General features: G+C 45.2%; 1 protein-coding gene across 2 annotated transcripts in view; it reads right to left on the reverse strand.

Moving 5' to 3' along the window:
• The window catches only part of LOC138468205 (calpain-13-like), a 606,636-nt gene that overhangs the window by 450,935 nt on the left and 128,888 nt on the right, over nt 1–26,813 (reverse strand). For both annotated transcript variants that reach the window (XM_069608666.1, XM_069608665.1), the window contains exon 7: nt 20,490–20,531. In XM_069608666.1, the coding sequence (XP_069464767.1) occupies nt 20,490–20,531 (42 nt within the window). The remainder of the gene's footprint in view (nt 1–20,489; nt 20,532–26,813) is intronic.

Below are 26,813 nucleotides of genomic sequence, written 5' to 3' on the forward strand. Positions count from 1 at the left end.
AAGAGTTGGTCGTTTCGACTCGCCTTGCGCTCGCTTGATTCTTTTTCTTCTTCTTCCTGGGGATTCTGTGGAGGCGGTAGTGGAGCGCCCGATGATCGGCACACCTTGGCATAGTTGTCCTTTCTGCCACATGCACCACATGTTGTCACTTGCGCCGGGCAGTTTCGCCATCCATGACGCGATCCACCACACCATCCAGACTCCGTAGGTCCCGGGATCCGTGAGTGCCATCTGGCTGGTGCGTAGTTGCCGCCAGATTCATCTCTTGTGGACTGTCTATTGGTGACATGGGCCACCATGGATGATGCGAGGGCAGGCTGTAGTTTTTGCAGAGTCATTCCCATGTTGGCGGCCCTGGCATGTGCCAGCTCCCTTTGATGACCCAACTCCAGAATGCGTGTTAGAGAGATGCCCCTCTCACTCAGCACCATCCTTTTTAGTTTCTCCGATTGGATGCCATTAATGAGTTATCTCTGGATTTCTTTCTCGACATCCGTGAACTCACACGAAATCGCCATCTTCCTGAGTCGGGTGTGGTAGGCATCAAAGGTCTCCTCTTCTGCCTGAAATGTGGTGCAGAACATGAAGGTTTCATAATCCGGGTTGAGTTGTGGGAGAAAATGGGCCGTCAAGGCGTCTTTCGATTGTTGGTAAATGTTCTGGCCGTCAGCAATGGTTAGCGAGTTGAAGATTCGGAGCACCTCGTCCCCCACATTTAACAATAGGTGCGATCTAATTTTTCTGGCTGAGGTTATGTCCTTGCACTCCATTGCCATTTCAAATTTTTGGATCCATAGCTGCCACCGAGGGCCAACTGATGATGGATCCGTGAATGGGTCAAATGGCTGAATCATTGTGGAGGAGCTTCCTTGTGGGCGAGCTGGCGGTGACGGCATCGACAGTTTCGTCGTAAGTCTAGAGGGCATGCCGGGCCTAGGGGTGGACCTGCCGGTCGCCATAGTGGGGTGTTGCCGTCACTTGATGGTGTCTATCGTCCTCACCTTGGTGCGTGGTTTCAGGTGTCAGTGGTCCCTTTCAAGGCCGACCTTCGCCGATGGGACCGCTGCCTCGCTCCAGGTGCCTGCTGCCTTGATCGCACGTGCGCACTGCTTGTGCGGTGGCTTCCCGCGTCATGTTGCGGTGCCTATGGCCCCTGGATGCCAGTTGGTCGTGTGTCGCAGCGCCCTCAGAACCGCTGTGGAAAACAAATACGACGATGCAGCCGAAGGGATGGAGCAAAAAAAAATTATTTTTTTTTGGGCAGAGGGGTTTTGTGTGCCCCCTCCCACCGGGTGTCCAAAAATTGTGCATGTCGCTGGGTCCCGTTTCCCTCGTCACCAGTGTTACGTTCTGGCTCCGCGTGGAGGCAGAACGTTGAGGGCCTCTGAAGTAGGCCGCAGTGGCGCAGTTCCAGCCAGAGCGAAATGAAACACGCCACACGTTGTTAGAGTCTGTGCCCGGAACTGCCTCCCTTGCACGGGGGCGGGGCTTTTATTGAGACGCCCTGCGCCACCGCGTTGCAGGGCGCAGGGCGGATGTAACACTGAGGTTCTTCAGCCATCCCCATCGCTAGTGTGGGTTGTCTACACGCTTGATGTCCTTTCAGACACCACTCTGTTATTACAAAGAAAAAGTCAGTGCTGTGGACTAGCTTAACCTCATCACTCAGACATTCTCTCTACTCAGCCCAGACCATCCGACTACAATGATCCCGTATCCTGCCATGTCCAACCCTTTTTGATTGCAACAGTGTCTATATGAGCTTGCCCCCATAAAATCGTGAAGAAAGCCCAGATCGTCCAAAATTGTGCTGTCAGGATTCTCTTTGGTTTGAGAAGCCTTTATCACATCTCTAATCACAGATCAAAGTTGGGTTGGATCTTCAAAGCAAAGATTTAACCCGGATTGTTTTTTGCTTCGCCACCTTTCTATTAATTGGTAATTTTATTGATATTGCTGATCTTAATGTGGGGTGTTGAGCGGCCTGCGATGATACTGTTTCGTGCAATTTGAGAATGTACTCAATGCATTTCTTGCTATCTAATTTGAGCATGTAATGAATACATTACCTTCTATCGATTTATCTATTATTCTATCTACCTATCTTCTCAATCTGCCACATTATGCTTCATGAAAACATTGTACTGTCTCAATTGTGTTCAAAAAGAATCATCTTGGTCCTCTGGATAATCCACAGGTCAGTGCATGGTACAGTTCCTCCCTCCATTTCTAGCATTATTTATCAATACAATTCTTATATGCACTGTGGTCAAATTTGGGAAGTCAGAAGCGGATTATTCTCTCAATTCATCTCGTGACAAAAGAAACCAAAGACGTTTCTTTACGCTCTCTCTAACTCCTTCCCAAACATGGCAGTGCCAGATATACAGGGTCAGATTCTCAGACCTTTGTTGGTGCAAGTGATGCAATGTGCAAGTGCATCTCATAACTTTCCCAAACCAAAGGAGCAGCCCAATCCACAGAGAGCATCTGAATGGGCATGTGCATGATTTTTTATGTAAGTATGACAGCCCCCGTTTAAACTGTGTCTGTCACACGTGCATTTCTGTCCACCAAACAGGGATTGACATTCTTTGTTTTCAAGCATTTGAAAGAGACCAGCCATTGAAGTGCCAATCCTGTGAAATGCACTCCCAGCAACCAGGTAGTTGCTGAGGTCCTGTCATACATGAATGTCAGGTACGTGCTCCTGATGCTATTGTTTGAAAGGTGACTGAACAGCACATCTTTGCCCTTCTGTCCTGTGCCTCCTGAAAGGCACCTGCCACCTTAGGTGACCTGCACATGTTTGCAAAATAGCGCAAATAAAACAAGTGCATTCTCTGTGCTGCTGTGCTGCTATCATTTGCACTACATGTTTAAAATGTGCCCCATTGTGTGATGGGGTTTAACAATTCTCTCTACACATATCAAAAAGAAACAGAAATTCAAATGAACCCCATTGGCCAAAATGCAAAGAGGTGTATCGCATTCATCATTTACAAACAATGGGCCTCATCACGAGTTGGGCTGTAGCCCTTAAATGTGGTGGTAACGGTATTAGCGCCACATTTAAGGGCTGGCCCTATCACGAGTCCAGCGCTAAATCGGCTGTTTTACCTCCAGCTTTTTTCTGGAGGTGAAAATCCCTGTTTTCGGCGGCATTACAGCTGGCTGTATTAGCCCACAGTATTAGAACTGCAAATTCCCCATTGGATCCAATGGACCTAATCAGGAATGGGGATTTACCGTTAAGGCCCAACCCGTGATCCGGTGGTAATACCACTGGACCGGTTGGTGCTAGGGCTATTACAGTCGGCGGTATTACAGCTGAGAATACAGCCCAACTCGTGATGCGGCCCAAGGAGTATTCACTCCCACCCATATCATAGCATCGGTCTGAATCACAATATATGTCTGTGTTGTGCCTGTTTCATTAAAATGCAGAGTCAAAAGGAGAAGGTTACCCATGCATAAATCAATTCCTCCTCCATCATGCAGCTCTGCTGCCATTGATGCTGGCAGAGCAAAGACGTGTGTGTTCTATGCCCACATTGTATCGCAATGACCTTCAGTAGTTTATGACTGATTAAAGCAAAATATATCATGAGTATTGCAGACTTCCTTTGCCTCTACATTTTTCGCATGATGTTGGTCAGCAGCAGAAGCCTTCCCAAAAACAATTGCAGTGATTCCAAAACTAAAAAGAAAGTCTAGGCAAAGATATATACAATTGTTTACTTTACTCAGTCACAGATACCAAACACACTAAATGCAAACCATGTAAGGAATTTTGATAATGCAGAGTACATATTTTTAATCTGTACATTCTGAGAGGTATACTGTAGGAGGGGTATATGTAGGTGAAAGTTAAAATAAAAGCAACACATACATTGTGACTTTTAAAATGTAATTAATAAGGTAAGAGATTTGGTCCTAACTAGTCTCTAGGACAGATGGGACAGCCGAAGGGGACAGAAAACCTAGGAACGCCTTGCAAAGGGCACCCAATTTGCATGATACCTACCTTAGTCTCTTAGAATCCTTAACAGTGTATTTTGTATTTGGTATTTATTTGTATAACCCGTTACGTCAAGGCACTGTACACAGACACTTTACAGTACAATAGAAATTACCAAGTGAATACAATAAAAACAATGTAATAAATAATAGGGAGAGATAGAGTTGTGAATAAGTAAGGAATACAGAAGATGGATAGAGCAATTGAAGATAGATTTGAGAGGAGCTAGATGAGAGACGGGAAGACCAAAGCGGAGTACAGAACAATAGAATAATCGTGTCATCTTGTTATCTTGGCAGAAGGGGAGGAAGATTAGGATCAAGCATCTTGATATGGCGAGCAGCTTGGAAAGTCTTGATTGGGAGGGGTCACTCTGAATAGGACTCTTCCACGGGCTATCAGAACAAACTTACAGTGGATAAGGCAATGAGGTGCATGATGCATTGGGCACCTTTATACATTTTAAAATGCCTTTTTCTTATAAAACAATCTGAAATTCGTATTCATAACATTCTAAGCAACAGGAGTGGTAAGAGTAATGCCCGTGAAATTGAGGGGCGCAGGGGAGTGGCACAAGAACTGGAACCCTTGTGATTAATCAACTTCTGGGGCACCAGTGGTCTAGGGATGAATACCGGTTTCTAAATCATCAATTAACCCCACACCTGTAGTACACAAGAAGGGATCGGAACAGATTGGATCTCCTTGGGCCTCATTACGACCCAGGCGGTAAGGGGTTTACGGCAGCGTAAACAGCGCCGACCCTTACCGCCTGAGTACGAGGTCCCTTAGCGCCATGGCGGATTTAACACCTGCTTTTAGCAGGTGTTAAAATCCATGGCGCTAAGGGACCATGGAGTTAATTACGCCACCGTAATTTACGGTGGCGTAATTAACGCCTTCCCCACTCCCATTATGCCCTATGGGGCAAAAATGGGAATGGGGAAGGGTAAATGGGGATTGGGGACTTACCGCCCCGCCAAGGTCGGAATGGGGCGGTAAGTCCGCCATCCACCATGGCGGAGTTGGGAACTTAGCGGCATGGACCATGGTGCTAATAGCGCCATGGTCCTCCGCCAAGGTCGTAATGAGGCCCCTTGTCTAATTTTGGTAACGTGAACGGAACGACATGCTTATCTCCACATGGTTGTGGATCATTGATTAGTTGCAACACAGCAAAACTACAATTATCACCTAATGATAACAGGGACTGTCAATGTTGTAAAAAATATCTACTTTATCATTACTGCAACAGACAGTTCAGCACACTACAAATATGACCCACCCTGCAAAGGAACACATAGGACAGACACTTTCACGAAGGAACGGGATGCACTCTGGATACTGACAGGAGAGTAGTTGGTAAAGTAATCAGTCTTACCGTTCAAGGTTATTCGGTTCGAGCACCAGAGGGGCAAAGGGTTGTAACTGTCTCTAGGGACCTTTGGAGAAGCACTAGGGGGACAGAACCACAATGTACCTGGTGCTGAAGAAGTTCTTAGTGCTCAACAGCGTCGAGGTGGTTCCAAGGTGATTCACAGCCCTTGAGAGAGAGTTAGTGGCGGGAGACAGCTGTGGGTAACAAGCGGCAGGCAGTTCAACAAGCGAGGCTGTACGGATGTCTGCAGGCTGTCCGGCATGGTGGCTTAGGGTCAAGAATCGTCTATGTGCTGTTTGGTGGATCTGGAATGCTGGTCGAGGCAGCTTGGACTGCTCTGGTGACTGCAGAGTGACAACAGTCAGCGGTACAGCTAGATGCGATTCGAGGACTCGACTGTCTTGAAAATGTCCTTAAAAGATGGACACTGGATGATGCTTGTGTGGCAATCGTACTAGCTTCTTCACAAGGCTTATATCGTTCTTTCAAGGCAGACGGCCCAAAGATCAGGAGAGTGATTGCAGGCAACAGCCTTGTCCTTAGTCCAGAGACTCTCCAGAACTTCCCACCTAAGAAGCTTGCTGGAAGAACCTAGCAGGGCACGCTGTGTGCTGGCTGGGTACCACTTCTGGAGCTACTGGATGGGTCCTCTGAGTCCGGTATCTTACTCTGTTCCCTGGGAGATGTTTAGGGGAGGGATCTTGCTTCCCCCTTGGAATACCTGGCCTTCATTCCCTGGCGGAAGATGTAAGGTAGACTGTACCTTCAGCCCAGGTCCAAATGAGTCCTTCTTCTTATTCCTTTCAAAGTCGTCAGATGATCTGCTAGCTGTGGGGTTCAGCTCTCTGTAAAAGCCAAATGGGCCCCAGTGATTGGTGCAGGCTAAGCCTACCTTAATGAACCAATCCAGGGTCCCCACCCACAATCTACTGTTAAGCATGATGTCAGGACCAGCGTGTTCTGCAACAGGACAGACAAGGGTGACAACACATATATAAATCCCACCCATCTTCCTGTCTGTTGTAGATCAAAGTGTCTCTCTGGTTAACTGAGCCCTCTGTGACTCTTGATTAAAGCACAGGTCTCCCTTGAAGTTTGTGATGGGAGCAGACTACCTGTCTCTCCCAAATCAGATCCCTCATCCCTATGAAAAGGGTAAGCTCTCTAGGGACACCAGCGGTAAATGCTGACCCAGACAGACCATTCACTGCCTTTCATACAGAGAGGTGGCAGCTAGCTTCAAGTTGACACATTGAATAATAAAGGGGTGTTAGCCCCGCCTTTCCTGTTGTCTGGCAATCAAGTCCCTTCAGGCTTGCCTCAATTCTCTCATTAGTATGCACTGCCACCAGCTGGATTAGACAAAGGGAAAGCAGGTCCATAGAGCCTTTGATATTTAAATTAGGCTGCCCATGGCTGGAGGAAGGTGTGCCTTCCCCCTTCTTGAGATGCTTTAATGTACCGGTGGCTCTCACATTCCAGCTGAATATGGCAGGGGTACACGTGACTATGGGTTTTGTGTGGTGAGCAGATGAAATGGGTGCAGCATGGCTGTACACATTTCTCAGAGGCTGAACTCCCATCATTCATTTTCATTATTAAAAAATAAAAAAAGCCCAGGTGAGCCCACTCCCTCTGTGCGGATGGTCGAATTCCTCACAGACCTCTAGGTCTCTCTCTCTCTCGTTTTTATACATGTCCATACATGTCCTCAGCCCCTACAGAGGGGGGGTTGAACTTCCCACATCTTCAATGAGACTCCCAGAGTGCTGGGTTACTACTCCATTTATAGTGGAATTTATAGTGGAATCCCAACAGCAGATAGGTGTATTTCCAAGCCCTCTGCTAGGACCAAATCGGGAACATTTCTTAGGATATCCTTGCCCACTTCTAGTGCATGGCCAACAGCCAATAGGCCCCAGGAAGCCACCAGAGGAAGAGAAAATGATGCCGGATCTTATCCAAAGATGGCAGAAAGGATTCTTCCTTGGTCATACCTCGAAGCACCACTGTTGTCTTGTATTCCGAAGAACAGGGGGAATCTGCTATTAGGTACCTTTCCTTATGGGTCACACCCAAGTACAGCAGGCTCCAGTACTCTGTAACTACCTTACCCTTCAATGTTCACCACTGCTAGCAGCCTGCAATTAAAATGTTTACGGCTCTTCACTGTTTAAAACTCACACCTTTCACGAGTGAGGTGTTAGAGTTAAACATGGCTATCAAAAGCTTTTCCTGGGGAGGATCCAGCAATAGGCTAACAGTCTGGGAGGAGTGGAATGTATTCAAGCAGAAGCCTCTTACACCTGTTCAGCCCTTGGCTGATAGGCAAAGCAGAAACATCGTAAATGGCTACAACCTTAATTAGAGTAAACGGCACAATATTTTGCAAAATATTGTTTTTTCTTTACTTTAGTCCAGCTTCCAATATGTTGGATGTTAATACTCAGCCATCAGATGTGAAGGGACATTGGAAAAGCCAATGAAAGTTCACCTGAGGCTGTATTCATTTAAACAGAGCCTTGTGGTGGTGAGGCAAATGCAGGACATAACAGTCTATATTAAATAATGTCAAATTTATCCACAAAGCTATATTGAATGAATGCTATTGTTAGGGGATCCTATAAATAAATGTATGATATTAGCCTTTTTCTCTAGTTTCTATGGGCTGTTAAATTGATTCCTCATGAACATTATCTTAAAAGCTTTTCATTTGAGATTTTCATGTACTTTTCTTTGCCTGAAAAGTGGACAATTCATCTTTCAGATGCTGATGACTCGTTAAGATGGTACACATCAGAAGTATACATATGATACGGAAACATCAAAAAAAGCCTAAATGGGAGATTTGGTCGAATTTTGGCCATTCGAAAATTGAGAATGGCCGAAAAGTCCAACCAAATCCCCCTTTCTGTGGTAAGGGCTGCAGGGGCTGAGGGGGTGTCCCCCGTACTCTTGTTCACTATATTGTGAGCAGGAGTTGCAGGGGTTGCAGGGGTGTCCCCTGCAGCTGATCCCAAAAAGTAAAAAAAAAAGCTAAAGAAAAAGGAAAGGATCCTGTGGCGCTGTTTCCCGATCACGGAGTGAAAGGGAACAGGTGTTGCAGGGACTCAGTGAGTCAGCAGCACACAGCCAAGTGTGCCGCCACAAGGTAAGTAGGGGGGTGTGGGTGTGGGTGGGCGCAGGGGCCAAGTCAGAAATGTTCAGGTGAGAAAAGACTGTAGGTTATTTTTTGGAAAAATAACATTCAGTCTTTTCTCCTATAATACATAGATAGCAGTGGTTATTTTATGTTCTCATAGGGCCTGATCTCAGCCTGGGGATATACACTGTAGCATTAAAACATATGTGCAGAGTGTATCTGTTTTGCAGTTCACACTTTCCTGTAATAATCCATCTTCACTTTGCATAACTAAAGAATAGTCCAGCTTTACAGATAAGCTTCTGTCACAGTGTGACTCAGATGTACTCAGTGTAATTGTAAGGTTTGGACTGACATGCGGTTTGCATGAGCAACTGAAACAGACAACATACTCCACATCTCAATGCCTCTCGTAGCTTCATTTCTGAGGCTCTTAACTCACTTCAGTGGCTCTTTTTTGAAAACCGTCTTTAATATCATGTTCTTTCTATTTTTTTTTAAAATGTTTCTATGATATAGCACCTCCCTATCTTAGTTCTCTGGCATGCTGGTACCAACAGCACACCACCTCCATTCTCAACCCCTTTTTCTCCTCTCTGATCCCCATCCTCCTTGTGCCAATCCCATTTCTGCTCTCCTTTGCTTTTAGCTCCTAAACTAGGGACTTCTCTTCCTCTACCTATTCACTCTTTTATGTCATACTTTTCATTTTGTGCTCAGTAAAAAACTCACTTTCTATCTTCCTAATGACATATTATTTTTCATTCATTATATGTACCATTGATTTTTTTTTTTTTGTTTTTTTTTATTGCTTTTAATCAATAAGATTTTTACAATAGAAGACTTTTCATTTTCAGTGCGAAGCTGTGGTATCATCGGTGATGATTAAAACGGGGGAAGTATTGTATTGTATTATGTTGAATTGTGTTGAGGCCGGAACTCATCGAAGGTCGTTGGACGGACCGCTCAACCTGAGGGCGGTCGGCTGAGAAGTTCAGTGTTTATATAGACCAACATTTTGTAGGTGGCCAGCCGCCACGAAGGTCTATCTCCGGCCATCAGTCTGGACCAACAAACGTCCTGGTCGCTTAAAGTGTGCTCCGAAAAGATCTTCGACAGGTAGACTGTTCGGATCCTGGCTGTGCGAGGACATGCTAAGAGCAAATGCCTAATCGATTCTATTGTTCCCGGCGTTTTGCAGAATCGGCACTCGTTCGATAGGGAAAGCCCTCTGATTGCTAAAATTTTGTTAGTTAACAGGAGGTTTAGCCGCGCTCTCATTATTAAATCGCGAGCGTGTCTTGAAGGGAACTTTTTGATGTACGGTTGTAAATCGTTGAATCTTCTGATGTTTGGCGGGAGGTGCTGTGTCAGTTTGTTCTTTAGAGCTGCCTCGTTGGTTTGGATCCAGTCGATTTCTTTCAGCTTGTTATGAATTTTTGTAGGGTTTCTGACAAGTGTCTCTTCGTCACACTCTGTAGTAGCCAGCAGAGCCTGGTTTATTTTTGTCCAACGGTTTAGCAATTTACTTTGGCCGTTTTCACATTCTTTCTTGATTAGATTGTAAATTGATGGGTCAGGCGAAATTCTGGTTTTGCGATAAAGCATGAGCATGCTGGATTTCACTGTTCCCTCGAGTGATAGTAGGCTGAGTTCCTTCCTTATGACGGTCACCGAGGTGGAATTAGGGAGACCCAGTGTCCCTCTCCAAAACATCGCTTCCAGTCTCGGCCACACAACAGTGGGTAAATTCGGAAGGGCGTTGACGCCGTAGGTCAAGGTGGGAATAACCTTTTTCTTGTAGAAGTCTACAACAGGAATTAGGGAGAAGCGACCGAATTTTCTGTTAATTGCTTTGGCTTGTGCAATCAGCTTTTTCGTTGTTCTTTTGAGGTGGGCTTGCATTGCCAATTCATTACTTGAGCCGTCGAGTGTCACTCCAAGGTATCTAAATTCGGCGACTTTTTCGACCCGCTGCTTTCCCAAGAACAGAGCGTTTTTTTCCACCTTCTTTGGTTTTGTAGACAGGATCATAAATGTTGTCTTTTTTTCGTTTATCTCCAATTTGTTGTCAGCCATGTATTCCGAGAGTTTCTTTAGTTGCCGCTGTAGGCCCACGACAGTGTGGTCTAGGAGGACCAGGTCGTCTGCGTATAGGATTCTATTCACGTGTGTATCGCCCAACTTTGGTGGGAAGCAGTGGACTTCTTCGAACGTTGTTTGCAGGTCCCCCAGGAAGGAGATAAATAGGGCCGGGGCCAAAGGGCACCCCTGTTTCACCCCTCTGGCGGTTGGAATCACTGGGGACAGGAGGCCGTGTTGGTTTAATCTTACTCGCATGGTGGTGCCGGTGTACAGTGCTTTGATCGGCTCCAGGATCAGGGTAGGGCAGCCCCAGGTTTCGAGTTTCTGCCAGAGCCACGGGCGCTCCACCTTGTCAAACGCCTGGGTGAGGTCGATGAAGATTAGGTAAAGTCGCGGTCCACCCTCCAACACTTTCCCTTTGAACACGCTGAGCATCAGTATGTTGGCTGCTGTGCCCAGTCCTTTTTTAAAACCTGTTTGTAGGTAGTCATGGCAACCCGCCGTTTTGGCCCAGTTGTTGAATTCTCTCAGAACGAGAGAACCAAACACTTTACCAATACAGTCGAGAAGGGCGATCGGCCTGTAGTTTTTTGGATCTTCTTTATCTCCCTTCTTGTAAATTGGAACGACTGTGGCCGTTTTCCATGATGGAGGAATAGATTGTAGTTGGGCACATCTTTGAAAGATTTTACTGAGAAGAGGGGCCCAATCTTCCTCGAAGGACTTCAGGTCAACGTTCGAGATGCCGTCCGGGCCTGGGGCTCGGGAGTTTTTGAGTCTCTTAATTTGTGTTGTGATGTCCTCGATGTCATCCACTCTGATCCATGGTAATGGTGTCTTTGCCAGCTTCTCTGTTTGCTCTTCTTCGGACTTCCTAAACAATGCGCTGAAGAATTCGACCCAGGTAGCTTCGCCGATGTTTGAAATAAAAGCAGTTTTTCCGTCGGAGTGTGTTGAATTCAGGAGGCTCCAGAACTCTCTGCTGTTGTTGGATACTATTGTTTTCAGAATAGCTTCTGAGTCCTGTTGATATAGGGTCAGGCGATAGTTTTTGAGCCAGTTTTTGTACTGTCGGCACCCCTCTGCTGCCTCGGTTATTGCTGCCGCAGTTCCTCTCACTTTACCTTGTCGTTTTAGCCTTCTCATCTCCTTGCGTTTTAGCACCACGATGTTGTCGAATCTGTGGTGCGAGCAGTTGTGATTGGCTCTGTTGGTGGCCTTGACTTTGTATGTGACCAATAAAGGTAAGTAGTCGATCAGCTCGCTTGTCCCCCGTTCTGCCTGTGCCTGGTATTTGTGTCTTAGTTCTTTTATTGCTTTAGCCGATATTTTCACTCTTGTTCGCTGGTTATTCGTGGAGAGCTGTGGCAACGCGTAGTCTCTTTCCACCTTTGTTGTTGACCAAACTGTCACCAGCAAGTTGTGGTCACTAGCCGGCGCATTGATCACGTCAAAAGAACTTATCACTGCCAACAACGGCGTGGACACAAATATGTGCTCTATTGTGGCATTCGCTTCTCGCCTTGCCCAAGTCGGCAGCCGTTTTGGGTCTGGAAAGGCTGCGTCCAGGTTATGGAGTTCATAAGAGTTCATCAAATTCGTCCACTGGACTCCTCTCTTCGCACCCGGGCTGTTCTTGTCCAAACGGGAAGTGAATTTGTCTGAGGACTGGCATGTGGCATTGATGTCTCCACAGATCACGAGGTTAGGGGTTAACTGGGCCGACAGTGCATCATCGATCGCTCTTTCCATTTGTTCCAGAAAGGATGTGTCACTGATTCCAGCTGGATTCCAATACGTATTTATGATGATCAGTGGCTCCCGTAGCTGGTTGGCTGGGTGTTCTTCGCGATCAGTCTGAACTGCTTTGGTCATCAGGATGGAAGGACTGCTAAATAGTGTGGCGTCGAGTGAAAAGCCACAGCCTTGACGACATGCTGTCAATATTCCAGAGGATGGACGTCCTGTTTGTCCTTTTGTGGCCGGTGAGAGGATGATTTCGTATCCCTCAAGTGTCGGGACCTCTGTGAGCCAGGTTTCCTGTAGACATAGAAAGTCATAATCTCGTAGTTCAATGACTCCTGGTCGCGTTAGATGCGAGTGTCCCCTGGTGTTCCATGAGCCTAGTCGGATGCAGGATCTCTCAGCTTTCTTGACGGTCGTGAAGGCTGAACCGGACTCATGGTACTTGGATTGCTATTTCCTTGGTGCACCAGTCGGTGCTTTGGATAACCACGACTCTGGACCCAGGACTAGGTTGAGTCTCGAGTTGTGCCTCAGCGAAGGTTGTATTTGGTCTGCCAAGATCGTTTTTGTAATCGTGAGGTCCATTTTTCTGTTATTTTGTTCTTGGCTTATTCTTGCCGGCGCTTTCTCGCCTCCCTGGTCCTTGTAGACCTTCTCCTTAGTAGTAGTTTGTGACTCGTATCTATGATTTGATTTTTCCCCTCTTGTCTCGTGCCGATGGTTTTTTGTGTACTGACAATGTTTTGATGAGGGGCTTCTCGTTTCCAGAGCAGCTGAATGATCGCATTTTGGGCTTGGTCGGTTGAACCGTGTTGATCTAGTTGATTCTATGATGTCGTATCCAAGTTTCAGCAAAGCTTTCGTTTCGGCTATCAGGAGACGAAACACAGATTTGGAAGCCACGTAGAGATGTGAGATGGATTTGTGCTGCTCTGGCTGGGGTCTACTATCAGCAGGTCTTTCGTGTTTATAGATCTGAGATTAGGCACGAAGCTCAGTAGTTCTAGCACCGCGCCTCTGTTTAGTACTACCTCGTCATCGTTTCCAGGGATCTGCTCCAGCTTCAGTATCCATTTCTTCCTTTCTGTGTTTTTTTCATCCATTTTTCCGTCTTGGAGGTGAAGTGCGGCGCTTTCTGTTTCCAAGAATCTGTGCTAGGTCGGAGGCTTGTTTTGCTTGTGTAGTGCGGCTCTGCATAGGCAGAAGTATGACTTTGGGGCTTGGACGCGTGTTGGTTTTCTTTCTCGTGTGGAGGGTTTGTAGACTCCTGGTTGCCCTTGCTCGCTGATCCCCTCGGGCTCTTTGCTTTCCGCTGCACCTTTTTATTCAATTTCTTACAGCGATCCTCGAGTGTTAAGAATTCTGAGCTAAATGGTTCGTCCTCAAAGTTGGACCCCGTGCCCGTGTGTGTCTCCCTATGGACGTCTCTTGTTGCCATGAGCGGAGCACACTCGTTTTGTACTTGGGTTGGCTCTTCGTCCAGGTGTTGGCTCATGTTCATCATTGAGTCATCTTCAAGGAAGTCTTCAGCAGATTTGGGCGAGCTCACCGCTGTTCCGGGTTTGGGGCTCCCACTTTTGATGGACGGTTGTTGGGCTGGGGTCTTCTGTCTCGTTTCGGCCCCCTGCTGTTTTTTATTTTGCTTAGTGGGAGGCCTGGCTTTCATCGCTGTTGTTGATGAGGGGGGTTCTTTCTCGATCAGGTAACTGAGCACAGTTGAGCCTTTTGCTTTTCCGGTTGACTGTTTAAAAAATTGAGTTTGCTTCTTATGGGGTTTGCTTGGGGCTTCTTGGGCTTGACTATTCTCTTTGGAGGTTTCACCACCCAGCCCCTGCACCTGCTTGTCGAGGCCTGTCTGAGGTCTCTTTAAGTGCGATTCTTTCTCTTGGTCCTGACCGATGTCACTGGTTAGATCTATAGTTATGTCTGTTTGCGTCGCGGTGGATACTGCGTGCCTCTTTGAGACTGTTGTAGTTATGTTCTGCTCCGTTGTCAGGATTGGTATACTTGTCTCGGTAGGTGGATTGGGAGAGCCTTTATCTCTGGCCATGGTAAAAGCCTCTAGAAATATCAGTTTGCTATACATCATGGCTTGTGTTGTGCTGAGATCTTTTAAGTTGTCACTCATGGCCTCGTAAAGCTTCATAAAGGGCGCCAAAGCAATTGTTGTTGATGACATAATTGCCAGAATGTCTGCTTTTTTCGAAGGGGTTTGAGCGCCTGTATGATTTGACAAAGTCGATGTTCTTGTTTTTGCAGGGGTCTTTAGCACTTTGTGCTGCTTTTTGTACCCTGGCCCGGACTCTGAGCAAGAAGAGTCCGTTGGCCTTCTTTGATTTTCGTTCACTGCAGAGGCTCTTGCCGATCCCGTATACCTTGGGATGTCGCTAGTTGAGGGTCCTGTTATTGGACTATTCCATGTTTCCCTGCTCCCCTGATCAGTTGTGTCGCCGCCCGGGTGCAATTGGGCCCCCTCAGATGGAGGGGCAGACGGCCACGGGCTCCTCGGGGTTAAGAGACCCTCCCCCTTATAAGGGCTTTTTTCACCAATGGATACTGTGGCTGTCCGTCTAAGTTCTGCTTGTTGGAGTGTGGGTTCACCTTTCTCTCGTTCTGCATCCGTGCTCACATCTGTTGACTCTGATGCAGGATCGAATACGTGTGACCCGTAGATGTTAGGTGTGGGTTCCACCGCTTCCCCATCTTTATGTGTGTCTTCCACCACTGGGCTCGGGTACTCTCCATTTCGTGTCTCTTCGGAAGTCTCTTCAGGGTCTAATACGATCGCCTCTAGAGAGGAGACCTTTCCTAGGCCTTCCTCTTCGTTAGCTTGTGTCGCCCAGGCCCTTTCTTTTCTATGGTTGTCTTCCTGCGTTGTCTCGGGGCCGCCGGGATGCCCTGTCCTTCCTGCAGTCCCTTCTGAGGGAGGGCTCATTTATGCGACAGGCTGCGCCTTGGTGGGCAATCTTGATGTATCCTCTATTCTCCGGCATTTCGCCTGCGGCCAGCAATCCTGCAATGCTTGGAGGATTTCCGTGTCTGACAGTTCCACAGTGTTTCTACTTCTATGTGCTGAAGATGGCTTAAAGTAGTATTTTAGACTATGAGTTACTGGTGGTTTTCATGGAGTTTTAATCTCTGATGTCATTTGTGGAGATTGATCCCCCTCCGCTGCCTCTTGATTTTTGTATGGCTTCGCTCGAGGCCGTCTGCGGTAACCCGTGCCTTCCTTCGTCCTTATTTTGGAGGCCCAAGAGCGTGCATTCTCATTTCTTTTTCTCTTGGCTTTGACTCTGGATGGATTAGATGGGCCCAATCTCAGTTCTGTGGAATCAGCTGTCCCCTCTCCTCCTTCCTGGGAGCCAGGCAGAAAGTCACTGTTAGTCCATTGGGCAGGGGTGTGCACAATCGCCAGCACCGACAGTGCTGGCCGCCTGCTCTCTTCGCTGCCTGCCGCTGGCGCTCCCTGCGTGTCGCTCGGGCGCTCCTCAGCTGCCGGCAAGCCGACCGCTTTGAAGTCTCTCCCCTCTCCTTCTCCCTCTCCCACCCTCACCCTTGTTCGAACTTCAAGCCCAGGCCCGACGCCGTCCTCGGCTGGCGTGCTCGGCCCTCCTGGCAGATCTTCCTCACGATCCCGGCCCTCTGCTGGGCTACCGACGGTTTCTTCTTCCGTGCTCGGGTCTCTCTGATGGCCAGGCGTCTGCTTCCCCACTCCCCGCTAGCTCCTCCCCGGGCGACCTCCGCGCCGCCACGGCCTCCACGAGGACCCGGGTCGGCGACTTAGGACCCCGAGCGGTGATATGCGGGCAGGTGGTCGTAAGGCGGGTTGGTGGCTGCGAGTTCAGGCTGCTTAGTGGAATGTTAACTGCTACACCCCAAACTGGCTCATGGCTGGTACTGGCGGCTGGGGCAGTTTTGGGAGTTTTTGGTTTGGGACACGGAGTGATTTCCTCCCCACTCGGTGGCCCTACGCCACGCTCCTCGGCCCCTCCATGTATAACTAAGGGGCTAGGAGTAACTTTGCTGTCTATGTAGGGGAACCCTTTACGCTCACCTTTTTTTGCTGTAGCAGCTTTGAGGGCGAACGGCTGTCCAGTTGTGGCACTCTCTGTGCCCGCTCGTGATTTCAGACTTTTCAGCCGGCCTCCGCAGTCCTCACCTTCTTCTTCCTGGCTGTGGCGTGGTGGCGACAATGTTTCGCTCCTGGCGAGCCTGGCCGCCCTGGCAGCCATGACTGCAGGACTGCACCTACTCGTCACCTACTCCGCTCCGCTGGGAAGTGGGGTTTTGATTGTTCACTTTGCACCACTTTGCTCCACCCACTGAAGAGACTGTAGAAAGACTGCTCCAGAGTAGACTGCAGGACTGCACCTACTCGTCACCTACTCCGCTCCGCTCCGCTCCGCTGGGAAGTGGGGTTTTGATTGTTCACTTTGCACCACTTTGCTCCACCCACTGAAGAGACTGTAGAAAGACCGCTCCAGAGTAGACTGCAGGACTGCACCTACTCGTCACCTGCAAAGATTTGTGCTGGTGCGTCCCGCGTCATGTTGAAAATTGATTTTTTATTTATTTGTTTAGTGGTTTGGCAATACGCACTATATAAGCACAAATAAATGAAAGGAAATACATTAAGGCACCATCACTATGCTGGCAGATACAGATGAGGGACAGCCAATTCCATTCTGCGATTGTCGTATGATGTGTGAATGTTAAAGCCCACTTGTGAATAATATGTAGACATCAAATATCTAACATTGTGGGGTTTGATGGCAGCCCTGGATCAAATGAATAGAAAGGCCATTTTAGGAAAGGCACAATGACAGAATGAAAAAACAGCTTTCAAACTTCAACATGGCCAAGGTGCCTAGTGAATGAAAACTGTGTGTATTTCTGCAGTTGAAACAAGGAATACATGAAAAATAAAACCATACTACAGAAAGGAACTGGAAAGGCCCATTGTGAGTTGACATTAAAAAAGGCAGCCTTTCATTTTCAGCTGCCACATTAAAAATGTTGTGTGCAAATCAAGAGAAGTACACTTATTCCCAAGGGCTTTGCTTGCCAGTGTCAGAACTCGTGAGGCATATTTTTCAACACCAGCAACCTTGCTGACAAAAGAAAGATACCTTTGAAATGTGGCATTTTACAGATTGGACGGAAAGCAATTGTTTTACAGTGAAACTCCCAGGCCTAAACCCTTCAAATAAAGATCATAAAGTGAAGTGCACATTGATGTCACGAGGAGAGATAATAAAAAGGCTTCACGTGAAAAGTAAATGCAGCAGATTAAAAAGGCAGTATTTTAATTTTGGATGCAACATTAAAAAGGCCTCATGTGCCCAAGGAAATGTAACCTTCACCAATATGTGTTTGTTGCTAGAGGCATGACTGTAAAGTTTCTATTTCCTGAGAAGGAGTCAGTTCTAGTCAGGACACTCTGGTGACCAGCAAGGGATTTTATGAGGACCTGTTCTCTCAGAAATGACCAATAGCCTTGGGAGAAGAAGGGCTAATAGATTTAGTCCAGGCTTAAGTCAATAATGAGGCCACAGACCCTGAAACAGATGCTCGAACAAGAACAGAAACCTACATTGTGACATGAAACTCAAAATTCAATGCCTGTAAATATGTGGCCATAAGTTTATGTTAGGAATTATGTTTTCCCTATTAACCTTTGAACTGTGAGGCTGTGATGATGATTACAATTGTATCAAAAAAAACTTTTGGGAAACCCTGTTACATCCTAAAATGCATTTCTAGCTACTCAGAAAATGTTATTTAGTAGAACTCTGGTTAGCTGGTGGTTTATTAAATTAGATATCAGCATCGGAAATGACAGGTTGGTATCTTTTATAATATTTTTGTAAAGTGTGGAAAATTGCCATTTGCACCTGCAACCTACTTCTGTAACAGGAACAATCTTGAAAATTCTGGCATGAGTAGAGGAACACAAAACTATATATGTTGCTATACTTATTTCTAAAACACATGTTTTCTCATGTAGGACTTTTTCAGTACAAAACGGCATGTGTAAACAAAATGTCAAATGAAGACTCTGGTGGGTGGGTGCATCCTTCCCATCAATTCAACTTCATGACTCTGAAGGGCCTATGCTTGGAGAGGGGTTGGGCCTTATGGGTGGAGAAGGGCATACATCTCCAATGAAAAGACAGAACCAATACACCTTCTGATTTTAATAATAATAAGCCCTCACACTATTGGGAAGGACAGACTTGCCTAAAAACCATCTCGGTGAATCCTCAGAAGTCTGCCTGATACTACTTGGGTTGGAATTATTGAAGATTGCTGCAGGATTATTTTGATCTGGGAGACATACATTGGGAAAGCCTAAAAGCTGACGAAGCGAAGCATTATGACTAAGGAGAGCCAAATAGAAGAATGAATACTGGTGGCTATCCTCTGACTGAAGTACCTGACCAGATTTCTGTGCTTCCACAAGAGAGGGTCTTGAAATGCTGCTGACATTCCTGCGCGTCATACCCAGAGAAATCCAATGTAAGTAGATTGATCTACTGAACCAAGTGTGTGTGGATTTGTTTAATTGAATACTGTCTCCTATATAAATGGGTATGAAAGTAGTTCCTTAGTATATTTGATAACTAATAATTCAATTAATTCCCCTATAGGCAAATACCACAGGATGATTTTGTGACATGCAAAATTAACTCCTAGTGTACTTTAAAAACTATAGTCTTTAATGTAAGTGGGTACATGTCCTGGGAGGATAGCTCAGCAGCAACATGCTCACCTTGGAAGCAAGATGATACGATGCAACACAGATTCAGTCCCCGGGTCCGCACTTAGAAACTTCTGGGTACACATATTTGTCTTGTCAACCACAGAACTCCCAAAAGGAAAGGGGTGTCCTTGCCCAAAAACACAATTTCTAAATGCCACCATTCTTTAGATCTGGCCTTTAAGCAGAGGGGTGCTGAATGTAACTGAAGTTGGGGTTTTTGGTGCTGGGTAAGGGAAACCAATTTTAATTTCCAATTGAAAAATGCACTCTCTCTCCTGAGAGTGAGTACACGACCCTGATTCAATAGAGATTGTGTAATGCTTTGGGATGAAGAAGGAAGAAAGGTTCTATCAATCCAAAATAGTGTCAAAAGTCTGTTGTGAGTTCAAAACTACTAGCATTTCAAGTGTAGGGAAACTAAATATACAAAGCACTGCATCTGCAAATCTGCTTTTGAACACAGAAAATAAATGTGCAGTTGTTTTCAATCTAAGCTTCATTAAGGAATGCTACTGCTCATGATCCAGTAATGTTCTAAGGTATTTGTTAATTTTGACATATAGGGGGTTGTGGGACAAGAGGTTTGAACTGTTTATTTTGCCTGTGTTCCATGTAAATGAGACAAAAGTAAAATCAGAAAAAAATTAGTTTGTATTGAAGCTTTGCTTTGTGCTCCAGAGAAGGAAGCATGCGTAATCATTAAGTGCAAATATTTAAGGAACCTCTTATTTAATATATAAATATTCTTTTTGTACCCCGGCCTAGTTGTTGGCTTATTCGTGGCACAGGGGGAGGGATATATGTGTCTCTATATGAGTCATAGACAGGGCTAACTTGAACAAAATCAAAATAACAGATGTGGTGTGCAGCACCTTAATTGGGGGGATGCAACTCCTATGTTGAGGGTTGTCTTGCTACAACATTCTATGTCTTGCTTCCACACCTATGATAACATGTCTGAGACAACCAGGCTTTAACACACACACACACACACACACACACACACACACACACACACACACACCCCCCATATTTCACCTCGTCACATCTGGACTACAAGATAATGGGGGGGGCAGTAGGTCTCCACCCTCTCACAAGGCATACTGGAAGAAAATAAGGGACAGCAATGTTTCAGACTGCCTGCAAGGACCGCCCCCTCCCCATCCTCATTCTGACATCATGCCTAGCCACTACAATTAAGGAGATCAAGATCACACAAGGATATTGTCAGCACCAGAAAGCCATGTGAAAGTCAGAGGTGTGCTACGCAAATCCACCAAGGCATTCAGCAATGCAACAAATAGCATAGCATATAGAAAAGCTGAAAAATGTGAGGTATGGCTGAAACTCTTACCAGATGAGGTACACTCATTCTTCGATTGTCAATGGGCGATGCCTGCAAAAGAGTGACAGTCATTTGTATTTTAATATATTCATTTATAATGATTGAAAAAAAGGGCAGTTGTGTTAATTATTCTGTGCATCTGGAAAAACTGTCTTGCAATAATGCCCAGCTTGTCAGGGCAAAGACCTATTTTTGTTTGAAATATCAAACACTTATTGAATGAGCTCTCATGAGCCTCACTCTGAGGGCCCCTTGGCCTATAATGAAGAAATAGTCTATAGAGGAGGAGGTTGACTGAAAGCATAGGGTGAGAGGTTAATGATAGTATACCTATGAGAAGGAATAAGAATAAAAAGCTTTTCTATATATCTCAATAACATTGCTTGAATCTTGGTCTATCAATTGACTGCCTCTCTGTGGAACTATCTATATTAGGTTCAATTCTACCATTTGCCTCCCATTAGTTTCAGCTGTTTCACCAAGAATCGTGTTTTTGGCTAATGTTATATGAGGTGTATGATACTCCTATGTTTATGTTTATGTTTATGTTTATTGAATTTATATAGTGCTTTACGCCAAAGCGCTTTACAGAGTAACAACAAGATACAAAATTTAAAGAAGCTTATTTACAAACGTGAAACAAAACAGAAGTACAGTATATGGAAGAATTTACTCAAGGGAAGGGGAGGAGGAGGGAGAGCGGAGGAGGAGGAGGGTTAAGGGTATGAGAATCAGGTTCAATGCTAGCAGAGTGGGAGAAGGGGGGAGGAGTTTCTCCTATGTCTACTTGAAGTATACACCGATAGCAGTGATGACAAAGGTGCAGATCCAGAAAGACTGGGCTGTTCTTAGTGTAAGTACTCAGGCGTCTTGGCTTAACTTACACTTGAAAACAGTATTCACAAGATGACAAATACAACATACACATGGGGAAACATTAGAGAAAGTTAAATTTGAATCACAAAACAGGATGACATACACCCAAAACTGGACATCTGATATGGAGTAACTTGCATTGAAGTTCCTTATAGAAGCAACATGAATGTGACAGGTTTTAGGTAAAAATTCACATTATTGATTAAGTAAGAAACTATTCACAAAGTGAAAGATGATGGATGGAAATCTTTGAATTAATGGAATTTCCTGGGAATGCTACTGAACATTTTCCATACCATGATTTTAGAATCTATGTGTCAGTACAGATGTTAATCATCCAGATGAAAGTCCTTCTTAAGGCTACTACCATAGGAGCAGTCCAGCCCGAGCTGGCAGTTCACCTCTCTAACCCCCCTGCAGCACTTGAAAACCCACACATACTGGGCCTTGTTGGGAGCAGAAGAAGTAGCTTTATTTGTTAGACACAGTGAGCAAGTAACTCATGTCCGGAGATACCATCTCTATCTTTGCTAGACTTGATACAGAAACAAACAAAAAAACAAGCCTTGCCAAAGCTAATAGTTTTGGTGTTTGCAGTTGCCTATTGCAGCTTCATAGGCATGATTGCAGTAAATACGTGGAAACTCAGTCATTACAACATGTTTCAGAGATGTATGGAAGTTAGTGTTTGAAGATACATACAAATAGTAAGAAACAGAAAAAGAAAATCAGTTGATGGCTGTGTATGAAGTCTTTTTACTATGTCTATTGATATTGGCTTTGGAAATGTCTGCAACTTTTTCTTTCATGTCAAAGACAATGCAGATGTTATCTCAATCCCAACCGTTCACTTAGGCACTAAAACTTGACAACAAAACTATGAAATGACCTCTTATTACTGAGTTAAGGTTGAAAGATTCTCCGATACATTGATTTTAGATGTAATATATTTTATTACATATATCTCCAGATCTATTCATGCCCCACGGGCCTGCTACACTTCCACCTTCCAAATGCTCATAACATAACTCTCAACCTCAACTTTCCAGATTCCACATTCTCCCTACACATTCTGTATTCCATACCTCACCCTCTGCAATGCTTGTATATAAGATGCTACAAAGGTGTTTTCACCAGCTCTCACAAAATAGCGCCTGCGAACGTACCTAAAATTAATACATTTCTGAATTTTCTTCCACCAAGATACCTGAAGCCGAACTGCTTATCACACAAATCAATCTCGTCCTGTTCCAGAATTAGGACAAAGGCAACACTAACACATCTAGTTGGATAACTTACATAGTGCATGGAAGATCACACAATACAATCATCAACTTGTGACCCATTAAAACAAAGTCATTTCATTTACCCGCTAACGGTGCCCAATTGGACAAAGTGAATCATTTTTTTTCCGCCTTCTCCTGCAATTCTATTGAAACAAGGCAATGAATTTCAGCCCAACTATTTCACAATTAGACCAAGCCAGTGCAAGATAGAATAATGCACTTTGCCTGAAATCCACCCTCTCCCTTTCCAGGCATATCAACAATCAAGTTACAGCATCCTCTGATGCACAGCAAGGGCCCAACATGAACCAATAAGGCTCATGCCCCAAATTATTTTGCCCACGCACTGATCGACAGGCAATGAAGTAAAGTTGTTCATCCAGTCTCTCCCGGCACAGCAGAAATACCTAACTGAAAGCATGGGAATAATAAGACCTATCAGCTAAATTAATCATGTAAAGAAAGTAATGCATTATATTGCCATTCTTTTCCCAATGTGACCCATTGGTAGATGACACAATTAATTTGGTCCTGTCTGCAAATATCATAAGGTCAGATCGACAATCGCTGTAAATTGCACATCATGTTCTCCTTAGTTTGTACAAAACCCAATACCGCAATAGCCTCGAATGAAACTCTGGTGTTACTATCATAATTCATGGCAGTTGCTCTTGGAAGAAACGTCTAAACAGGCACTTTTCTTTTGGTACTGGGCTTAATAGTCCATGACTACATCAGTTGGTCTCACATAAACAGACACAAGCCCACATAAGAGCACGGTGATCGCTTTATTAATCACCAATGGATCGCTGGTAAAATTAACCCAGAAAAGCTGAATTAGAAGAGCACTAACTGGCACAACTTGACCAAGCACCAGATACCACCTACCACTGACCCCAAATAGCTATGGCACAACTTGTATTAGTGCACCAAAACCTTTATCCCGACAGTACAATCCAAGGTAGTTCCTATACAGGGACAGAGTCAGGGTCTTTCACAGTTTTCAATTGAAAGGCACCTCAAGCCTCAGGGAGGACCTGTGGAACTCCCCCCATGCTTCCAGTCAGCAGTCTCATAACACAGCAATATAGTCCTTTCTATATTTTGTGCTGGAGCTTTAAGTGTGGACTTTGTTTGTTTGTCTGTTTGTTTATTATTTATAAAGCTCACCACACCCTCAGAAATCTGGCCGCATTTACAAGACAGCTTGATAACATGATAGATACATGAATAAATCATAGTTCCTGCATTCAGCACGTGGATACATACATACATCATGTTCAAAAAGCAAGTGATGAATACAGTATATATACAGACTGCAGGCATACACAGACCCATGATAGTTTACAACAGGGTGAAAGGTTCCAAAGGCAAATGGTGAATACAGTATATACAGACAGCAGGCATACACAGACCCATGATAGTTTAAAACAGGGTGAAAGGTTCCAAAGGCAAATGGTGAATACAGTATATACAGACAGCAGGCATACACAGACCCATGATAGTTTACAAGAGGGTGAAAGGTTCCAAAGGCAAATGGTGAATACAGTATATACAGACAGCAGGCATACACAGACACATGATAGTTTACAACAGGGTGAAAGGTTCCAAAGGCAAATGGTGAATACAGTATATACAGACAGCAGGCATACACAGACACATGATAGTTTACAACAGGGTGAAAGGTTCCAAAGGCAAATGGTGAATACAGTATATACAGACAGCAGGCATACACAAACACATGATAGTTTACAACAAGTTCAGAATTAGCAGGTGAGAAGTAGTAAGTGCAGATTAGTAGAGTGAAGAATTGCAGTGTTTAGGTACTCTGAGCAGTCGAGAAGGTGTTGTCAATCGTGAGGAGCCATTTTTGGGTTTTGGGTGTTAGACCTAAGACCTAAAACTGTGGAAAGTTTGGTCAGTGCGTAGATTGAGTGGGAGAGCATTCCAGGCTTGGGCCACTTGAACAGGGAAGCTGGAGCTGCCAGCTCTTTTCAGGTTAAAGCGTGTTTGCTGGAGCCCTGCCAGCCATCACTTCTCTTGGTGTATACAGAAGTGTTATCACCTCATTGTCATTTAACACTGGTTCTTCTACATCAGCCCCTTGCTGACAAATAAGGATGTATAGCTTTTCAGTGAGCATTTAGTGTCGCTGTTCTCTGTTGCCAGGTGTCTTGTTATAATTGGCGGCTATTAACCTTATCTGTGTCTCCATTATAATGTATGCACCCCGCTGGTGCCTCAGACTGTTTTCGCTATAAGCAAGAGGGGCTCTCAACCATCATGTTGGAAGGTGCCCCCACACATCTTCGGCCAGTCTTCCCTATACAGAAATCATTAATCCGACAGTAACAAATGTGAGCGTTGTAAAAGCACATGTTTCCCTTCAAAGCTAAAAAGCCCAACACCCCCTTACCTTCAGTGACCCGGCTGCAACAGCGCATCTGAGCTATTTTGGCAGGGTCTCACAAAATAGAATGAACTGCTGAGCTTAAACGCCTGTGAACACAGTCAACCCCTTCTAGTTCTCCGAATGGCCGAGAGCCACCATCCTGCCCCGACAAGACCTATCAAGCTGTTTTGCCAGGAGGGCCTGCCACAACATCAAAACCACAAAGGGATGTGAAGACAATGCGACATAAACCCACCATGAGTGATGGGTATAGGGCAGGTGGCGAGAAGCCACCTTCAGCATCGATGTCCTGTTTCACACAAAACGATGATGAAATTGCTGGAGGAGGACAAAGAACAAGCAAGGCAAAGACAAGGTGGAGCAAGCCTGAAAATAGGGTTCTGATCACACCCGAGCCACAGAACAACGCGATCATATCAAGGCAAAGTGCTACTGCAAAACCTGCACAGTCAGGCAGGTTCTCTGCCTGAGAGCAGAGAAAACAAATGACGTGCCACCCATTCGTGAAAGGCCAAACACATACATCAGGAATCACGATTTACTTTAATGTTGTCAAACAAACCCTGATTGACCTATGTGGCGGAGCTGAACTGAAATTAGTAAATCGTTGTTTGGCTAATCCATGCTCCAAGTGCTAGCCATTGCCAAGACAACTAACATATTCTGCTTCTGAGCCATCGTTCTTTCGTCTCTGTTTCCTGTAGTGATTGTTCTGACACATAGGTGGCGAAAGAGTCACCAAAATGTGAAAAAAACAAAAACTAATGTATGGGAATCTTTGAATTAATAGAAATCAATGATCATCACTTTATCTAATTTGTTTTTCTTTCTGTGCAGGGCGATGTGGTCTATGACTGGATATATCCCATTGGGGGCAGGACTAATACAGATTTACATATTGTTGTTTCTCTTTTCGAAATGGTGCAGTTTGGTACAAATAATGAAATGGATGCACCTGCTGGGCATTCCAATTCCAGCCACAAATCACTCCGTGGGCATACTTCTCTACACACATGGTATTATGATGCATTTTGGGGACTATCTGTTCTCCCATGTTGCTGGTAAATGATTCACCATTTGTTTTCATGAGATATTTTCATAATTTCCCAATCTTATGATACTCCAGTTTCTCTGAAACTACTGCAGAGGAAACCCACTAGGGTAGCTCAAGTCAACTTTATGTACTAATAGTAAGGCTGAACATGACCACTCCAGTGGGAGGAGAACCACTCATACAAGAGATGCACCATTGACCCGTCGTTTATCATTGGTCTTGGCTAGGGTGGAGGTACTTGAAAGAGGTGCACTAAGAAACACGGGGAACACAGTCATTGATTTCTATTCTGCTCATTTGGTAGCAGTTTAGGGACCTAAAGTGCACGTTGAAATACAGCTATCTCTTAACCAGGGTGATCATAGCCTCACGGCTATTAAGCGAAGATTATATATTTAATTTGCATTTGGACCATCAGGCATCTTCCGGGAGACATACGTTCACATCAAAAACATGCTTTAGCTTGGGGTCATCCAGCTCATTGTAAGCAACTTAAAATCTCCAATCGATCAAAAAATGTGTGTATGAGATGCTCTTCAATAAGAGACTGATGGTCACCCTGCCCCATTTGCATACCTTGATAGTTAAAGGCTATGTTTCAAGTGATGTGTTACACCTCCCCACCCCCATCACATATCCAAAATTGCATTGTGAAGTACATTAAGGTCAGGTAATCACAAACTATTGTGCCTGAATGGACTCAA

This window comes from Ambystoma mexicanum, chromosome 4q (assembly GCF_040938575.1).
Source record: "Ambystoma mexicanum isolate Mex_15411 chromosome 4q, UKY_AmexF1_1, whole genome shotgun sequence".
NCBI classification, from domain to species: domain Eukaryota; kingdom Metazoa; phylum Chordata; class Amphibia; order Caudata; family Ambystomatidae; genus Ambystoma; species Ambystoma mexicanum.